Source organism: Monodon monoceros, unplaced genomic scaffold (genome assembly GCF_005190385.1).
Source record: "Monodon monoceros isolate NGI ecotype Baffin Bay Population unplaced genomic scaffold, NGI_Narwhal_1 Super_Scaffold_3, whole genome shotgun sequence".
Lineage (NCBI taxonomy): Eukaryota > Metazoa > Chordata > Mammalia > Artiodactyla > Monodontidae > Monodon > Monodon monoceros.
The window spans coordinates 95,682,349-95,699,442 of record NW_021703780.1 but is presented as its reverse complement, the minus strand read 5'-3'; the positions used below and the strand labels follow the sequence as shown (position 1 = coordinate 95,699,442).

General features: G+C 44.2%; 2 protein-coding genes across 2 annotated transcripts in view; both read right to left on the bottom strand.

Moving 5' to 3' along the window:
• VHL (von Hippel-Lindau tumor suppressor) overlaps window positions 1-123 on the bottom strand; it is a 7,237-nt gene extending 7,114 nt beyond the window's left edge. Inside the window, exon 1 of the mRNA XM_029242627.1 lies at window positions 1-123. This exon is cut by the window's left edge and continues 45 nt beyond it. Coding sequence (XP_029098460.1) covers window positions 1-123 — 123 coding nt within the window.
• Window positions 124-9,647: 9,524 nt separating this feature from the next.
• BRK1 (BRICK1 subunit of SCAR/WAVE actin nucleating complex) lies at window positions 9,648-16,947 on the bottom strand. Its single transcript, XM_029243782.1, has 3 exons — window positions 16,753-16,947; window positions 10,835-10,917; window positions 9,648-10,565 (listed from the first exon to the last, which is right to left on the bottom strand). Exons 1-3 carry the CDS (start codon window positions 16,868-16,870, stop codon window positions 10,539-10,541), a joined length of 228 nt encoding a protein of 75 aa, XP_029099615.1. The 5' UTR covers window positions 16,871-16,947; the 3' UTR covers window positions 9,648-10,538.
• Window positions 16,948-17,094: the final 147 nt, after the last annotated feature.

Sequence of the window (17,094 nt, the reverse complement as noted above, 5' to 3'; positions counted from 1 at the left end):
CTCCGCGTCCGCCTCCTCCGCGTCCGCCTCCTCCGCGTCCGCCTCCTCCGCGTCCGCCTCCTCCGCGTCCGCCTCCTCCGCGCCGGTCTCTGCCTCTTCCGCGTTCCCCGCCCTCCCGGGCATTACCTCCCGGAGCCAGAACTACCCGGGCCTAGCCGCCTCGGGATTCGTGGGCCGCGCGGGGCGGGGCGGGGCGGGGCGTGCGTGCGCGCGCGTCCCCGGCAGGCGTGCGTGCAGTTTTCGCGCGCTCTCGGTGGGGGATGGAATACAGCCTGGAAGATGGCCGGCTTGAGGCTGTGCGCATGCGCAGATGGATCCCCTGAGGATTGAGGGTCCCGCTTTCACGTAAGCGGGCGGTGGCGTTAGGCCTTCCTGTGCCAGGATTTCCCCTGTAAATTGGATTCTCGTACCTCTCGTACGTTTCTTACACAGCGTTTCTTTAGTTTCATTCATTGTCTTAAGACCTTCATGGTTTTTGCCATATTCTCCCTACCTTCTGCACTATTATTTATTTACTAATTTTCTCATTGATCAAGTTTGTTTTGTCTCCATTTTGGGTCACAAAATTTGAGTTTTGTACAGAAAAGTAGGATAAAGTGAAATTTTCCCAGTCCCCCCAGCCACCTAGAGTCCCTGGAGGCGACAGGTAACATGTTTTTTTGTCCTTCCTTTCAAAATTATTCTATGCATACGCAAGCAATTAAACACATTCGAGAAGAAATTTTATATCACTACCATCAATGGAAATTCTTTATCATTTGCCATAGAAGAATACAATGGAACGAATTTAAAGAAAACAAAACAACAGTTACTAAACTTCGTTCTCTGTAAAGGCTCTGAGCCTGCGTGCGTTCTGTTGGTTCAAAAGTCAGCCAAGTGTTAAATGTTAGATACCGAGTGTTAGTTGTCAAACCAACTTCCTTCCCCCTGGACATAATCAGAAAGATTTCCTTTAGGAAACTGAAGAGAGAATAAACTTTCACAATTCAGTCTGTGTGCCCTCTGAAATTCACACCCACCTGGGTTCTCATTCCAGGTTTAGCTTCAGATACGAGCTGTCTCTGAGCCTTCAATTGCTCATCTTTGAAACTGGCATTTTTAAGAAGTACCTATGTCATAGGAGTGTGGATTAAGTGGAAAAGTGTTCAGTGCCTAGCACATAGCAAGCACTCTGCAAATAGCAGCAGTTACTATCTATAAAGATGAGTTAAAAACACTGTCTCTACCCTCAAAATGCTACTGGGCTACTGGGAAAGCACAGGACATGTAGACTGAGTTGTTTTCTTTATTGTGGTTGATGTAGGACATGTAGTTTTATTATTGGTTATACCAGTAAAAGAGCAAGTGGAAGGTGACTAGCTGATCTGAAAAGAATCAGGTAAATCTTCATTAACCTCAGGAGGGGTTAACGTCTGAGATGAACTTTGAATAAAGCCTAAGAGTTCTCCCTTCCCAACTCCCATCATACAAATATCTAGCCTGGGTGTCAGATCAGGCATCATGCCCATCGGGAGACTAGGCAGACCCTGCAGCAGGCACTGATTCCCCTATCCAGTTTGCTTCTCATTGACTAAACTCACTGCCTCCAAGCCCAGGACTCCTCAGTCCTACCACTTACTGAAAACTCACCTGGTGGCCCAGGCCAATAAGGAACACATGCTTGTGCCCACAGACCAGCACTACGGCCCTAACATTTAAAATAAATAGCAGGGAGAAGGGAGAAAATAGGCTTTTCTGTTTTTGGCTGCACTCCTAGACAGCTGTTCTCAGTCAAATCCACAAGTAAAGGGGTTTAGGTTTATGATTTTCACCCATCTGAGCAACCTCTTTTTCAGTTTCTTTGGTTGCCTGACATGAAAGCAAACTCTTCTCCACAAACTACGTTGAAGAATGGCAACACCATTAAAAATAGGGAAAACTTACTGAGGAAAATGAAATAAAGGGGGGGAAGAGCTATCAAATTATATGCATAGTGTGATGACATTTATATAAAATGTGTCATTATTTCCTCAGCCAACCCCATTTTCTAGAATATAGTTTTATTACCTTTATAATGAAAACAACTAAATCAATCCTCCCCCAGCTTTTATTGAGATATAATAGACCTAAATCAATTCTTAAGAGCCATGAAGAGGAAAAAATAACCAGACCTACTATGTGCAAAGCGCTATGGTAAAAATTTGAGAAATGAGATGTTTACTTATGAAAGATTAAAACTACAAAGTTTAAACACTCATTTCTTCATTCTGAGAATATCTGAGGGCCTACTAGGTGCCAGGTGCTGTGCTAAGTGTTGAGAATATTGCAGATAAGTCATGCCTTCACAGCACTTCAATGAGTGTCCCATAATCATCACACAAATAAAAACAAAGTTGCAGTTACCACTAGTGCAACAAAGGAGAGACACATGGTGCTAGGTAAACCTGAAGAAAGATGGTACATGAGTCCCTGTAATTAAATTTCAGTAACCTGAAATAGACTCTACTTGGAGAAGCTCAGAAATAGAGTTCAGAGGGTTTCATTTTAGTCAAAGATGAACTTCAAGGAGAAAGAATAAATCTACCAAATGCAAGGCACTCTACTATGCATTCCACATTCATGAAAGCCATGTCATTATCTCCACTTTACAGCTAAGGAAACTGAAGGGGTTATAAGGGTATAAAGGGGGTGGTCAGAGGAGTGCTGGATTAGAGGGGCTCATCATCTGGTGCCTTTGAGAAAATGATGGTATGAGTGAATCTAAGGAGTCTGAGAAATCTACAAAGGAACTAACACCCTGAACCTAGGTAATTCTCCTCTGGGCTGTCCTTGACAGCACATTATACAAAGAGATGGCACATCCTGATGGCCTCCAGCAGGATCAAGTGACCAGCAGTGACACAGACCGCCAGGTTTCTCGAACATTAATGTGGAAATATTTGTGGAGGGAAACCTGAGAAAGACAGGATTTTCTGTTAATCAAATCCCAATGGCTCAGAGCCATCATAATTCTCAGGATTCATGCAAACATTCCCTTACTCCCAGGATAGTGAGGTGAAACGTATCAGTTTAATATGACAGAAATGTCTACATCCCTAAAATGAAAGCAGTTGTGGAGATAAACACAGGCCTTAACAGTGACATTGTATCACTGCAAATGTTTACAAAGATCATTTAAGAGGAAGGAAAACATATTTAGGGTACTCTAAGTAAAAGTAAAGCTACAGGCTATATTGTTCTTAGAGTACATTTTCCACTATTGAAAACCAAACAAGTAGAGAGAAAAAGAAAATGTACCCAAGTATTTTAAAACAACTGGTGACTTTTTTTTCCCCTTCTACTTTGCTGCCTTTTCAAAATTTTCTTTTAGGGGACTTCCCTGGTGGCGCAGTGGTTAAGAATCCACCTGCCAATGCAGGCGACAAGGGTTCCATCCCTGGTCGGGGAAGATCCCACATGCCGCGGAGCAACTAAGCCTATAAACCACAACTACTGAGCCTGCGCTCTAGAGCCCGCGAGCCACAACTACTGAAGCCCATGTGCCTAGAGCCCATACTCCGCAACAAGACACCACAATGAGAAGCACGTGCACCACAACAAAGAGTAGCCCATGCTCGCCACAACTAGAGAAAGCCCATGCGCAGTAACGAAGACGCAATGCAGCCAATAAATACATTTATATAAAAAAAGTTTTCTTTTAGGATATATTTCGCCTTGCTTATACTTTGACCAATCAAAAAATACAAAGATGTACAATAATAAAGCAAACACTGATAATCTTACCATATAAAGTAAAAAACACATTGTCATTTATTTACTTTTTAAAGTTAAGACAACATAAATGATGAGGCTAAAATACCCTTTGACTTCCACCTTGGTCCCATTTCCCTCCTTCCTCCTCAGAGGCAGTAACTAACATGGGTTAGACGTGTATCTAACCAGGCTATTTTTTTTTTTCTAAATTTATTTTAAATTTCTAGAGTTCCCTCTTTTTGGTGGATAGAGGTGTGTTTTGACAACATGCATAGTCATGTAACGATCACAACAATCAAAATACAGAACAATCCACCCTCTCCCACCCCCCAAAGAGAATGTGATGAAACCCTACCCCCAGGCTTAAGTCCTGACACCCACGGACCCATCAGTCCTCCGTCCCTATAGTTCTGCCTTTTCCATAATGTCATATAATGGGACCACACAGCATGTAGCGCTTTGAGTCTGGCTTTTCACTTAGCATGGTGCATTTGAGATTCATCCATGTTGTAGAATGTATCAAGTTTCTTTCTTTCCATCACCAGGTGGTAGGCCACTGCACTCACCAGTTAAGCAACATTGAGCAATCACGAGTAAAACTCCTATAAGCATCTCCATACAGGTTTTGTGTGTGTGTGTCTCTAAGTTTTCACTTCTCTTAGGTGAGACTCATCTAGGGATGAGATTGCTGAGACATACAGTAAGTGCATGTTCAACGTCGTGAGAAATTGCTCAACTGTCTTCCCAGAGTAGTCATATCATTTTGCATTCCTACCAGCAATGTATGAGTGTTCCAGTCGCTCCACATCCTTGCCTGCACTCATTATCAGGATTTTCTTCTTTCTGAAAAATTTTACCCATTCTAATAGATTGCGTATGGTGGTATTTCGATGAGGTTTTTATTTTTATTTCCTAATGACTAATAATGTTGAACGTCTTTTCATGAGCTGGTTTGCCATCCTTTTGTCTTTGAAGTATCAGTTCAAATCTTTTGTCCATTTCTTTATTAGCTTGTTTTCTTACTTTTGAGTTTTGATAGTTCTTTTATCCAGGACAATTTTTATTCATGATGGTGAGGCGACTGAGAACAATCCGCATTCAGAAAAGCTGGGGAATAGTATTTAACCTCTCTGAACTCCTAGTCTCCTATGGTTCAAATCAAAACAGCTATCCTGGCAACATCTTAATTTTATTATAAAAGGATAAAACAGATGTTTAAATTTTAAAAACTGAACGATTTAGTAAACAGATTAAAATGTAAAGTATAACTTGATCATCATCGGTGAGGGTGAAATGTTAGTATAACAGAACTCTAAGTACATAAGTTGAAGTGACACACTGGGGACAAAATAAACGGTGGTTTACCATAACACTGTTTATGGACCGAAATGACCTATGAGCAAAGACATGTATAACTTGAGAATAAAATCCCAGTTTCTGGAGCCTGACCAAATAAGGTCTTTCAAAAGAGGGAAACCGAGAGACAGCTAGGGAAAGTGCCAGAGTTGATTAAATTCTTTAGGCAAGACTTCCAGAAAATATAACACACAATTCAGTCTTCAGAGAAAGGAAGCTGGAAGAAGTGAAACTTGACAACATAGACATCAATGCAAACAGTGTTTGCCAGACACAGCCAGGAAAACCCCTGAAGCCTTCTTTACCAAAGGAAGGACGGGGAAGAGGCAGGTAAGACTAACGTGAGTATGTAACAGCTTAAAAATTATCTAATGGGGCTTCCCTGGTGGTGCAGTGGTTAAGAATTCGCCTGCCAACCTACCTAAGGAGACAAAAGATCTGTATGCAGAAAATTATAAGACACTGGTGAAAGAAATTAAAGATGATACAAATAGTTGGAGACATATACCATGTTCTTGGATTGGAAGAATCAACATTGTGAAAATGACTCTACTACCCAAAGCAATCTACAGATTCAATGCAATCCCTATCAAACTACCAATGGCATTTTTCACAGAACTAGAACAAAAAATTGCACAATTTGTATGGAAACACAAAAGACCCCGAATAGCCAAAGCAATCTTGGGAAAGAAAAACGGAGCTGGAGGAAGCAGGCTCCCTGATGTCAGACTATACTACAAAGCTACAGTAATCAAGACAGTATGGTACTGACACAAAAAACAGAAATATAGATCAATGGAACAGGACAGAAAGCCCAGAGATAAACCCATGCACATATGGTCACCTTATCTTTGATAAAGGAAGCAAGAATATACAATGGAGAAAAGACAGCCTCTTCAATAAGTGGTGCTGGGAAAACTGGACAGCTACATGTAAAAGAATGAAATTAGAACACTCCCTGACACCATACATAAAAATAAACTCAAAATCGATTAAAGACCTAAATGTAAGGCCAGACACTATCAAACTCTTAGAGGAAAACAGAGGCAGAACACTCTATGACATCAATTACAGCAAGATCCTTTTTGACCCACCTCCTAGAGAAATGGAAATAAAAACAAAAATAAATAAATGGGACCTAATGAAACTTAAAAGCTTTTGCACAGCAAAGGAAACCATAAACAAGACGAAAAGACAACGCTCAGAATGGGAGAAACTATTTGCAAATGAAGCAATGATAAAGGATTAATCTCCAAAATTTACAAGCAGCTCACGTAGCTCAATATCAAAAAAACAAACAACCCAATCCAAACATGGGCAGAAGACCTAAATAGACATTCCTCCAAAGAAGATATACAGATTGCCAACAAACACATGAAAGGATGCTCAACATCATTAATCATGAGAGAAATGCAAATCAAAACTACAATAAGGTATCACCTCACACCAGTCAGAATGGCCATCATCAAAAAATCTACAAACAAATGCTGGAGAGGGTGTGGAGAAAAGGAAACCCTGTTGCACTGTTGGTGGGAAAGTAAATTGATACAGCCACTATGGAGAACAGTATGGAAGGGCCTTAGAAAACTAAAAGTAGAATTACCATATGACTCAGCAATCCCACTCCTGGGCATATACCCTGAGAAAACCATAATTCAAAAAGAGTCATGTACCACAATGTTCACTGCAGCTCTATTTACAATAGCCAGGACATGGAAGCAGCCTAAGTGTCCATCGACAGATGAATGGATAAAGAAGATGTGGCACATATATACAATGGAATATTACTCAGCCATAAAAAGAAACGAAACTGAGTTATTTGTAGTGAGGTGGATGGACCTAGAGTCTGTCATACAGAGTGAAGTAAGAAAGAGAAAAACAAGTACCATATGCTAACACATATATATGGAATGTAAAAAAAAAAAAAAAAAAAAGTTCATGAAGAACCTAGGGACAAGACGGGAATAAAGATGCAGACCTACTAGAGAATGGACTTGAGGACACAGGGAGGGGGAAGGGTAAGCTGGGACGATGTGAGAAAGTGTAATGGACATATATACACTACCAAATGTAAAACACAGCCAGTGGGAAGCAGCCACATAGCACAGGGAGATCAGCTTGGTGCTTTGTGACCACGTAGAGGGGTGGGATAGGGAGGGTGGGAGGGAGGGAGACGCAAGAGGGAAGAGATATGGGGATATATGTATATGTATAGCTGATTCACTTTGTTACAAAGCAGAAACTAACACACCATTGTAAAGCAATTATACTCCAATAAAGATGTTAAAAGAAAAAAAAAAAGAGGGCTTCCCTGGTGGCGCAGTGGTTGAGGGTCCGCCTGCCGATGCAGGGGACACGGGTTCGTGCCCCGGTTCGGGAGGATCCCACGTGCCGCGGAGCGGCTGGGCCCGTGAGCCATGGCCGCTGGGCCTGCGCCTCCGGAGCCTGTGCTCCGCGATGGGAGAGGCCACAGCAGTGAGGGGCCCACATACCGCAAAAAAAAAAAAAAAAAAAAAGAATCTGCCTGCCAATGCAAGGGACACAGGTTCGAGCCCTGGTCCCGGAAGATCCCACATGCTGTGGAGCAACTAAGCCCATGTGCCACGACTACTGAGCATGCGCTCTAGAGCCTGCAAGCCACAACTACTGAATCCACGTGCTGCAACTACTGAAGCCCACACACCTAGAGCCCGTGCTCCACAGCAAGAGAAGCCACCACAATGAGAAGCCTGCGCACCGCAACGAAGAGTAGGCCCTGCTCGCCGCAACTAGAGAAAGCCCGCATGCAGCAACGAAGACCTAACACTGCCAAAAATAAAATATATAAAATAAATTTATATTAAAAAAAATTATCTAATAGCACTGAAGTAGGAACGAGAAAGGAAGTTTTAGATGTGGTTATACCACACTTGGGAGTGAAACGGTTAGAGCAGTCTGAGGCAGGCAGGTCTAGGTTCAAGGTCCAGCACCTTTCCTTACTTTGTGTGACTCTGGACAAGTTTCAGCCTCTCTAAAGAACTGCATGGAGGTAAGAACGCCTACTTCTTAGGACTTGAGGACTAAATAAAACAGTACACGGACTTCCCTGGTGGCGCCGTGGTTGAGAGTCTGCCTGCCGATGCAGGAGACGCGGGTTCGTGCCCCGGTCCGGGAAGATCCCACATGCCGCGGAGCGGCTGGGCCCGGGAGCCATGGCCGCTGAGCCTGCACGTCCGGAGCCTGTGCTCCGCAACGGGAGAGGCCACAACGGTGAGAGGCCCGTGTACCACACACACACACAAAAAAGAGTACACAAAGCACTTAGCACATCTAGCACGTGGTAACACTCAATAAGTTACAGACAATACTAGTTACATATCCGTGAGCGAGCCGAGGCTCATTTTATAAAGGGGGTATTGACAGTTACACAGGAAAGCACTCTGACACCTCAAAGTGCCAGGTAAGCAGGAGGAGTTACCTCTACTGGAGGAGGTCAGGCTCACTGGTTCCCACGCCAGTTGCTCTCCTTACAAGCAGCAGCTTACCATTAGCAACATGGTATTTAGGGCACTAACTTTTTTAGAAATATTACTTTGATATCAACAAATTAACAGAATGTCTATAGGACCATAAAAAAATTTATCATTTTCACGTCATCTAAGGAAGGGTTTTTCTGGCTTCTATAGATTATCATCACTTTTGCCTCTATTACTATCTTGTTATTGTCCTTGCACATAGTAGGAACTTAGTATCTGTTAAACTGACTGCAGAGCACCGGATAATCTAAAACTTGAACTTCACAAGTACTTATTTATCTCAGAAAGGATAGATAAGATATTATGAATAATGAACTCAAGCGATTGTTAGATCACCTCAGATGAGCTCAATAATGTTGAAAAACAGCACTTACCAAAGTAAAGGAGGTCAGTATTGCCTCCATTGTAATACCACATTTTTAAGTGAAGGTACTACTTAAAATGGTCTTCCAAAGGTCTAAGCACGGATCTAAGCTCAGATGTGACAATGCAAAGCAGCCTGAGCTCTGCCAAGTCACTTCAATTGCTATTTACTGACTACCTGCCTTTTGCAAGGTACCCAGCTGAGCAACACAGGCAAAGGCACTGATGTATACTGTACGACGCAGACACCAAGGCAGAGAACAAGATCAAACCCAGGGCTGAGGCGCAATATTAGCATGGCAGGATGGGAGGGACTGAGAAAAGCAACAGGGCAGCACTGAATGAAAAGTAACGTTAGGAAAACTTTATGGAGGAGGTTCGGCTTAAGCTAGACCTTGAGTGGCAAGTAAGATTTGAATAGGGAGAAATGACTTCTACTTGACTAAAATGAAAATTCTACATGGCGGTTAAGCCGTTAGGTTAAGCCGTTAGGAGTGGGTTGGCACAAGTTTATAGCAGGCTTTGATGCTAGAATGAAAAGTTTTAGACTCTTCTGCTTAAATGATTTGCTTTTCAAAAAGAAGTAGACATTTAGCTTGTACTTTATAAAACTAATAGTCTTCCCTGGATTGCAGTTAAATTGTGTAGATGCTGGTATTTCAACAGACTGTAAGCATCACGCCTGATTCAACACTGCATATTTTATTGGAGCATAAAGTGCCTACATACTAAGTACTCAGTAAATGTCCACTGAATGACCAAACGATTCTCAGGATGAATTAGCACAAAGTCCAAATATGGGGGCTCCAGCTGGCAAGCCACCTAGGGTTTGATCAAACAGCTACATCTGAAAGTTTGCCGTTAGAATAAGAATCCCACACATCAGATTTCTGTGGAATACGTGAGCCCCATCTCTAGCTCCTCTCCCCACCACAATCACAGCAGTCAGATAAAGTTGAGGAGTTTATTAGGGAAATGTGAGAGATAAAGACACCCCAAGTGAGAGAAAGAAAACTCTGAAAATGTCCCTTTTCAAGCCAAGTGGGGGCCTGGACTTGACCTCCCCAAAAGGACAAGAAACTGGTGGGTTAGCAACAACATTCTCTGGCAGCCACCTCGCCAGGGCACCTCAGCCAGGACTGCTTCTGACCCCCGGCCAAAGGTGGGGAGGAGACAAAGGCCGTTTACAGAATCAATGCAGAGGCAATGAGAGCTGCAAGGAAAGGCTGAGAGAGAGAGAGAGAGAGAGAGGTGGGGAGGACCTTGACAGAGTCCCACCTTTTGGCTCTTAGCGCCTCAAATATGTTGACAAGTAGTTCTACAAAGTGTCACTGAAGAAGTAAAATGCCTAATGTTGTTTCTGACAGTTCCCCTGGCTCCTCCCCACACGCCACATCACACTGCTGGGTGTACATGGCAGAGCCCAAAGGCCACATTTTTGAAAAAAAGGAAAACAACAATAAGCCCTGTTGCTCTTTAAGGAGAGAAGAAGGAGCTGAAGGCTGCTGGGGCCTTTCCCACGAGGGTCTGCGTTCTGTAAAAGCAACTTCCCAGCAGCAGCATGGCACAGTTCTAGGTGAGGGTCTCACCTTTTGTCACCTGTCAAAGGAAAATTGACAATCAGATAAATTCAAAAGCATTAGAGGGGTCTAAAAAAAAAATCTTATTTTCTATCCTAGGTAGTTGGGAGTGGTAGAAAAGATGACAGCTTCAGAGTCCCAGAAAGCTGGTTTAAATTCAGGCAAGGTAGTTAACTTCTCTAAGCCTGTTTCTGCTTCCAGGTTTTTTCAGCAACAAGTGGAAATGTGCATTCCCTCTTGCACAGCCATGCCTGCCTCATGAGGAAGGCCTTTGCCCATCATACTCACCCTTGCTTCAATGTACTCTATTCTCCGCTCAAGAGCTGTCAATTTCTCGTTTAGTGTTGCGAGTCTTGAACGACAAGACATATCTGGTAAAAGAAGACTGACGTTCAGGATTAATGCCATTCCAGACACAAACACACACACAGCCCCTAAGATGAAGAGGAGGAATGATATATCATGCAGAGCACAGATAAGAAGAACGAGTGGGCAAAACAAGGCAGTGGGAGGATAAGGTGAGAAGTATCTTAGGAGCACAGCTGCTTAGAGAGGATCTGCCTAACTTCCTACCAAACGTGGCAGGCAGAGAATAATGCCGCCCCGCCCCATCCCCCCACCCCCGCAAGATGTCTACGCTCTAATCCCCAGAACCTGTGAATATGTATCCTACAGGCAAAGGGACTTTGCACACGTGATTAAAGTTAAGGACCTTGAGATCTTGGATTATCCAGATGGGCCCCATCTCATCACAAATCCATAAATGGAAAAGAGAAAGGCAGAAGAAAAGTGGAAGAAGAGATTCAAAGTGTGAGAGGGACTCAACCTGCCACGGTTGGCTTTGAAGATGGAGGGAGGTAGCCATAAACCAAGGGATGCAAGTGACCTTTAGAAGCTGGGCGTGGTCCTTAGCTGCCAGCCAGCAAGGAAACAGGGACCTTAGTCTTACAGCTGCAAGAAACAGAATTCTGCCAACAACCTATGGGCAGGAAGCAGCTCCTCTTCTAGAGCCTCCAGCCCTGCTGACACTGTGATTTCAGCCCAGTGAACCAGTGTTGGACTTCTGATCTACACAACTGTAAGATAATAAATGCATGTGGTTTAAGCCGCTATATTTGTGGTAATCTGTTATGGCAGCAACAAAAAAGAAAAAACTAATACAGCGAGGCTGTACAGATGGCCATTTGCTAATAGGCAAACCAAGAGTTTCAAGAGAGGGGAAATGACAAGAGGATGAAAATAATCTCAATAGGGAAGAAAAGCAGAGGCCAAGGAAGCAGCAGACCCTGAGGAGGAGGGAAGGTGTGGTGTTTCTGAGCTCATGGAAGCCAGCTCACTGCTGCTGCTCTAAGGGTGCTTGATGTCCCATCAGCACCTGCACAGGCCTTTCAGAACAAGAGAAAACTTGGAGAACATCAACTACCCTGTGGATCCCACCTTTCATCTGCAAAAAATTCCTTTTCTTCCCCTATCCTTTCCAATCTCTTTTACCACCTCACCCAAAAGGAAACCTAGATTTGCCCTAAAATACCTTTCCCCCTGCAAACTTCTCTGACACCAATCACTTGGCGACTCTTCCTCCAACTGTTCCCAACATCCGGGAGAAAAAGGTTTCCAGGCATGCTAATGACTCCCATACGCCTCCCCAAACTGTTCTTCAGTCATCTCTCAATAATCCTGACTTCTGAAGTTTAAAATATCTGCTCTCCGAGACACTCTCCCACCCAGTGATCTAACACTTAGCTCACACCCCTCCTTTTCATCTCTTCCCTGGATGCTATGCAAAAGCGCTTCAGCACCCAATTTAACAAATCCTGCACACCCTGATCTTGCCTCGACTTTCACTTCATCAAGTCCAAATCTTACTCATCTTGCCCTTTTAAACATTCGCCTTCAAGTCAGTTCAAAGTGGACCTCTGAGAGGTCTTTGCTGAATGGATATAATTCTCCCTCTTCTGTAAGGATTTGCCTATTCCGGACATTGTTCACTCTTCTTTTTCATCTTGTTTTTTTGTGTTTTTTTTTAAATCTGCTAGTGCTGCTGCTTCCAGTTCCCAGGCCCAGCTCGAGTAGAAGCACCTCAGCACTCTCCTTTTCCCGGATACACTGCCACTGCTAGGACTGCCCAACAGGACCTAATCTCTTTTCAACCTGGTTTTTAGAAGCTCAAAGGTACATCGTGTATGCTATTCAGTAAGAGCATGAATGTTATCACCAACAACCTGTCTTTTCCCATAAAAACGTCTGCCAAAATGAAGGTGCAGGGTGGTGAGAGGGAGGGTTCCTTCCTGGATGGCTGTTCTGTTCTAGCTCTGTCAATCTGGTGATGAATCAGAATCCAAGAACAGCACTATGTTACTGGCTTGCATGGATAAGCACTGTTGAAAATGTAAAATGTTGAACTCTAGAAACTTCAGTCGTATTTCAGATCCCATTAAATACATACCGATTCAAACAAAATGCTGGGAAACCATGCGGCAGCCGGACAAATTTGAAACCACAATGCATTTATATGTACATTATCACCAGACTGTAATGGAAAAAGCCAGTTGTCCTCATCAGGGTGCTTGATGGTGTGCATACATTACCACCGCTAACAAATGCCAGTTACCAGACAACTTCTCTGAACTCTTACTGCACGTAACCTTAACCTACAAAAATCAGCACTGTCTTTCTCTTAAGGTCTTACTTCTCCAACAAAATTATAAACTTCCTAGGAGTGGCTATGTCCATTTATTCTTATTTATCCCTTTCTCACAGCATCTGACGCACAGGTGGAGTTACAAGAGGCAAGCTGTATTTGTTTGCCAAGTATAAGAATTGAGAATTAAAGACAGCCTCATTCTCAGGCTTCCCTGGTGGCGCAGTGGTTGAGAGTCCGCCTGCCGATGCAGGGGACATGGGTTTGTGCCCCGGTCCGGGAAGACCCCACATGCCGCGGAGCGGCTGGGCCCGTGAGCCATGGCCGCTGAGCCTGCGCGTCCGGAGCCTGTGCTCCGCAAAGGGAGAGGCCACAGCAGTGAGAGGCCCACGTACTGCAAAAAACAAACAAACAAACAAAAAAAACCAGCCTCATTCTCTATTTTTTTTGGTTACATTTCTCTGAACATATTAGCTTTAGAGTCAGAAAAAAAGGTGTAAAAATAAAAAGCTATCATCTGTAACAATCTATTTTTAGAAACGTCATCAATTCGAAGTACAGAATAGGCCCAGTGTTAGGATGTTACTGCTCCATCACGATCCGTGTGTCCTCAGGTTCAGGTGGTCCTCCAATGCTTAAAGGGTAAACCACAAAGAGATCAAAATTCTACTCACACTAGCTGGAATCACAGGGTAAAAGCTGTTCAGAATCATTAGGTATCCTGGAAAAACAGTTCCCTCCCCAAAGCACATGCCCTACACAACCTCTCTGTGGTCAGGGTGAGAATTATAGGTCTGCTGCCATTTTCAAAAAGCTATAGATGCCCCCTCAAAGTAAACGCCTGCTAAATCTTTGCACCACCAAATCACATTATAAACACAATACAAAGCCCCCCCAGATACATGTCAGAATTGAGGAGTCATGCTAAGGGCTTAGACAGGAAAATACATCCCACACTCACTCATCCTGAGTCATCCAATGCCAAGACAACACACTGAAGTCTATCCTTATGATTTATCCAGTTTCTCAGCCTGGTAGTCTTTGTCTAAACTCTTGTATCATGATATCGTCAATCTTCAGGAACTTGCCTCAGGTATACCTAACTGCTAAGACAAATTGTTTTAACTTTTAATCGTGCTTCCTAATTGTTCTTACTTGTAATTAATTGTTCTTTTCTTTAAAAGGACTAAATCCGCTTTCTAAAATCTTCAAAAACCACCTAGTAATTACTCCAAACATTAGGCCATTATCCTCACCTTAAAGGAGAATAATGGCCTAAGCCAAGGGAAGCCATTTCTTCCAGCTCCTGAAGAATGGAATCCTATCATCTACTTCCTTGGTCTAGGACTTGCTGGAAATTTTGAAGAAAAAAAAAAAAAGTCTTTATTCTCTATCTGATCATAAAATGGGACTCACACACAGTTGCTAAAATCTCACAACAGGTATTTCCTTGCTTATAAAGCAAGAAAAGAGACACTTCTCCTCCGCAATCCTAAGCTCAAACTCTTCGATTCTCGGTTAGTTCCAAGACTCACCCACTAAAACTTCAGTAATATGTCAAGAAGTTTTATGCCAGAGATAAATGTATGTTTATTATATGCTTATTAATATGATTCCGTGCTCAGAAACAAAGTTATTACATTACCTAGATCCAAACTGGGGGAAGTGAGATGCTAGATCACTTTTAAATTTTGAACAACAGCACCAGTTTAACTTGTTATTTTAGATGCTTTATTTACTGAACTGACATTCTTAATACTCTGTTTGGATATTCTGTGTCTACATATCAGATACTAACTCCTACCAGATAAATGAAGCCTTTTGCTTTTGGGGTTTTTTTGCGGTACGCGGGCCTCTCACTGTTGTGGCCTCTCCCGTCGTGGAGCACAGGCTCCGGATGCACAGGCTCAGCGGCCATGGCTCACGGGCCCAGCCGCTCCGTGGCATGTGGGGTCTTCCCGGACCGGGGCACGAACCCGTGTCCCCTGCATTGGCAGGTGGACTCTCAACCACTGCGCCACCAGGGAAGCCCTGCTTCTGGTTTTAAAAGTAAAAACTCTCCACGTCAGTTATCTGTCCAACTACTTTCCACTGCCTCTCCAGACTAAGCCAAAGTGTCAAAGCTGTAACCCTGTCATCACTCCATCCCTCCCGGGGCATGGAACATTTTGTTTTCTCTTATCTGGCTCTGCCTCTGAGGGAATGTTATGAGTAAAGAATGCCCTAAAGAACCCCCAATAATAGTTTAGCTAAGGAAGCAGGAGAGACAATTAGGAAAACTAACATCAAAATAGTTTGCACAGAACTTAAAAAATAATTTCAGGATACATGAGATCTATGACTTCTTGACTACCATTCCCTACTACAACCTCTATACTAAGTTATATGTGTGAATTTGTATCACTGACGTATAATTTATACTATTCTCATCTCTCATTAATACTACCTTCACCCTCATTCCCTGTGTGAGGAAATCCATCACACCAAGTCACATTGTATGTGACTATATTAGGACAAAAGCAATGTTCTGCTTTGTTCTGAAGTTGTCCTTATTTCATCTTCAAGGCAGAAATTCTTTAAATGCAGGAAATGGTTCTTATTCTGTGTCCCCCACAGAACCTGAGAGAGAGCCTTGTACTCAGATCTAGTTTCTCTTGCTGATGCTTTTTGACAAGACTCTTGCCCTGTCACCTTTATACTCCTTAGGACTTGTCAGTTCTCTAGCTAGAAAATAATTCCTTTTGAAATCTTTTTTAATACGTCGGTTTCCCCTCCTTAATCTTAATCGCTTAATGTTGCTGAAAGAGTGGACCAGAAGCACAGCAGTTAGAAAAAGATCACTAGACGTCATCCCCACACCTTGTGATGCCATAGAAAGTCTACCCAGTGTTCAGTTCTCTCAAAGAAACACTTGGAGAACATGAGGTAGGGGGTCTCTGCTAGGCGCCTGCCGTCCAGAAGGATGTGGAACAATGCGAAGAGAATTTAAAACTGTCACGAGCAGGCCTAGGAAAGATTTTGCTAGAAGCAGACAGAACACCCACTGTCGGCTAGAGACTAGCAATGCAGAGATGTCCATGGCCTGGCGCGATGTGGACCTTACTCTGCCCTCATCTGCTGCCATTCAGCACAGCGCGCGCGGAGACAGGAAGGAACCCACAGGAGGGGCCGGAGGGGCGACTAAGAGGCTCGGAGCTCAAGGGTTTCGACTCGATCCGGAAGTGGGGACTGGAAGCGAAGCACAGAGGAAGAAGGGAGGCGACTGAAGAGAAGAAAAGAAGCAGACGATGGATGGGGCTGCCTGACGTATCCGGGAAAAGGAAAGACTTGTTAATGGATCCGGGGTGAAGGTAGCGAAGCCGATGAGCTCAGCGTGGGGCAGGAACACCCCACAGGGACTGCCCAGTGGAGGCCGGGGGTCAGGGCGAGAGGGGGAAGGTGCGGCCTGAAGGAGGAAGCGAAAACCAGCAGGAGCCCAAGGCTCCCCGAGTCCCCTTCAAAGCTTCTCAGCGCCCTCCCTCAGCACGCCTCCCTCCTCCCAGCCTCCCCCTGCTCGCCCGCTGACCGAACGAGTTGAGAAAGTCTGCGATTTTCTTGATGCTGCTGGTGATGACCTCAATGTACTCCCGGTTCGCCCAGTCCTGGTGAATCTCTCGCTGCACCGGATCCTCTTGCCCCGCCATGGCTGCAGCCTAAGGAAACGCGATTGCGCAGGCGCCTCGACCCTCCAGGCCGCCAGTGCGCCTGCGCCGCCAGCCCACACCGGTCCTGGGGCACCTACGAATCCACGGGCCTTGTGGTGCGCCTGCGCATTGTCACGTCTTCACTGGCCTCTTCGCGCTGCTCCCACGCCCCTGAAGACCGTCGCCTCCAGGCCGTGGAGAAGAATGGAGTGCGCACGCGCCAA

Coding starts and splice junctions, on each gene's coding strand:
- BRK1 (XM_029243782.1), bottom strand. CDS start 16,870: ATGGCGGGGCAAGAGGATCCGGTGCAGCGAGAGATTCACCAGGACTGG. Junction 10,918..16,752: donor AGACTTTCTCAACTCGTTCG/GTCAGCGGGCGA, acceptor TTCTTTTACCAG/ATATGTCTTGTCGTTCAAGA. Junction 10,566..10,834: donor TAGAGTACATTGAAGCAAGG/GTGAGTATGATG, acceptor TTCCTTTGACAG/GTGACAAAAGGTGAGACCCT.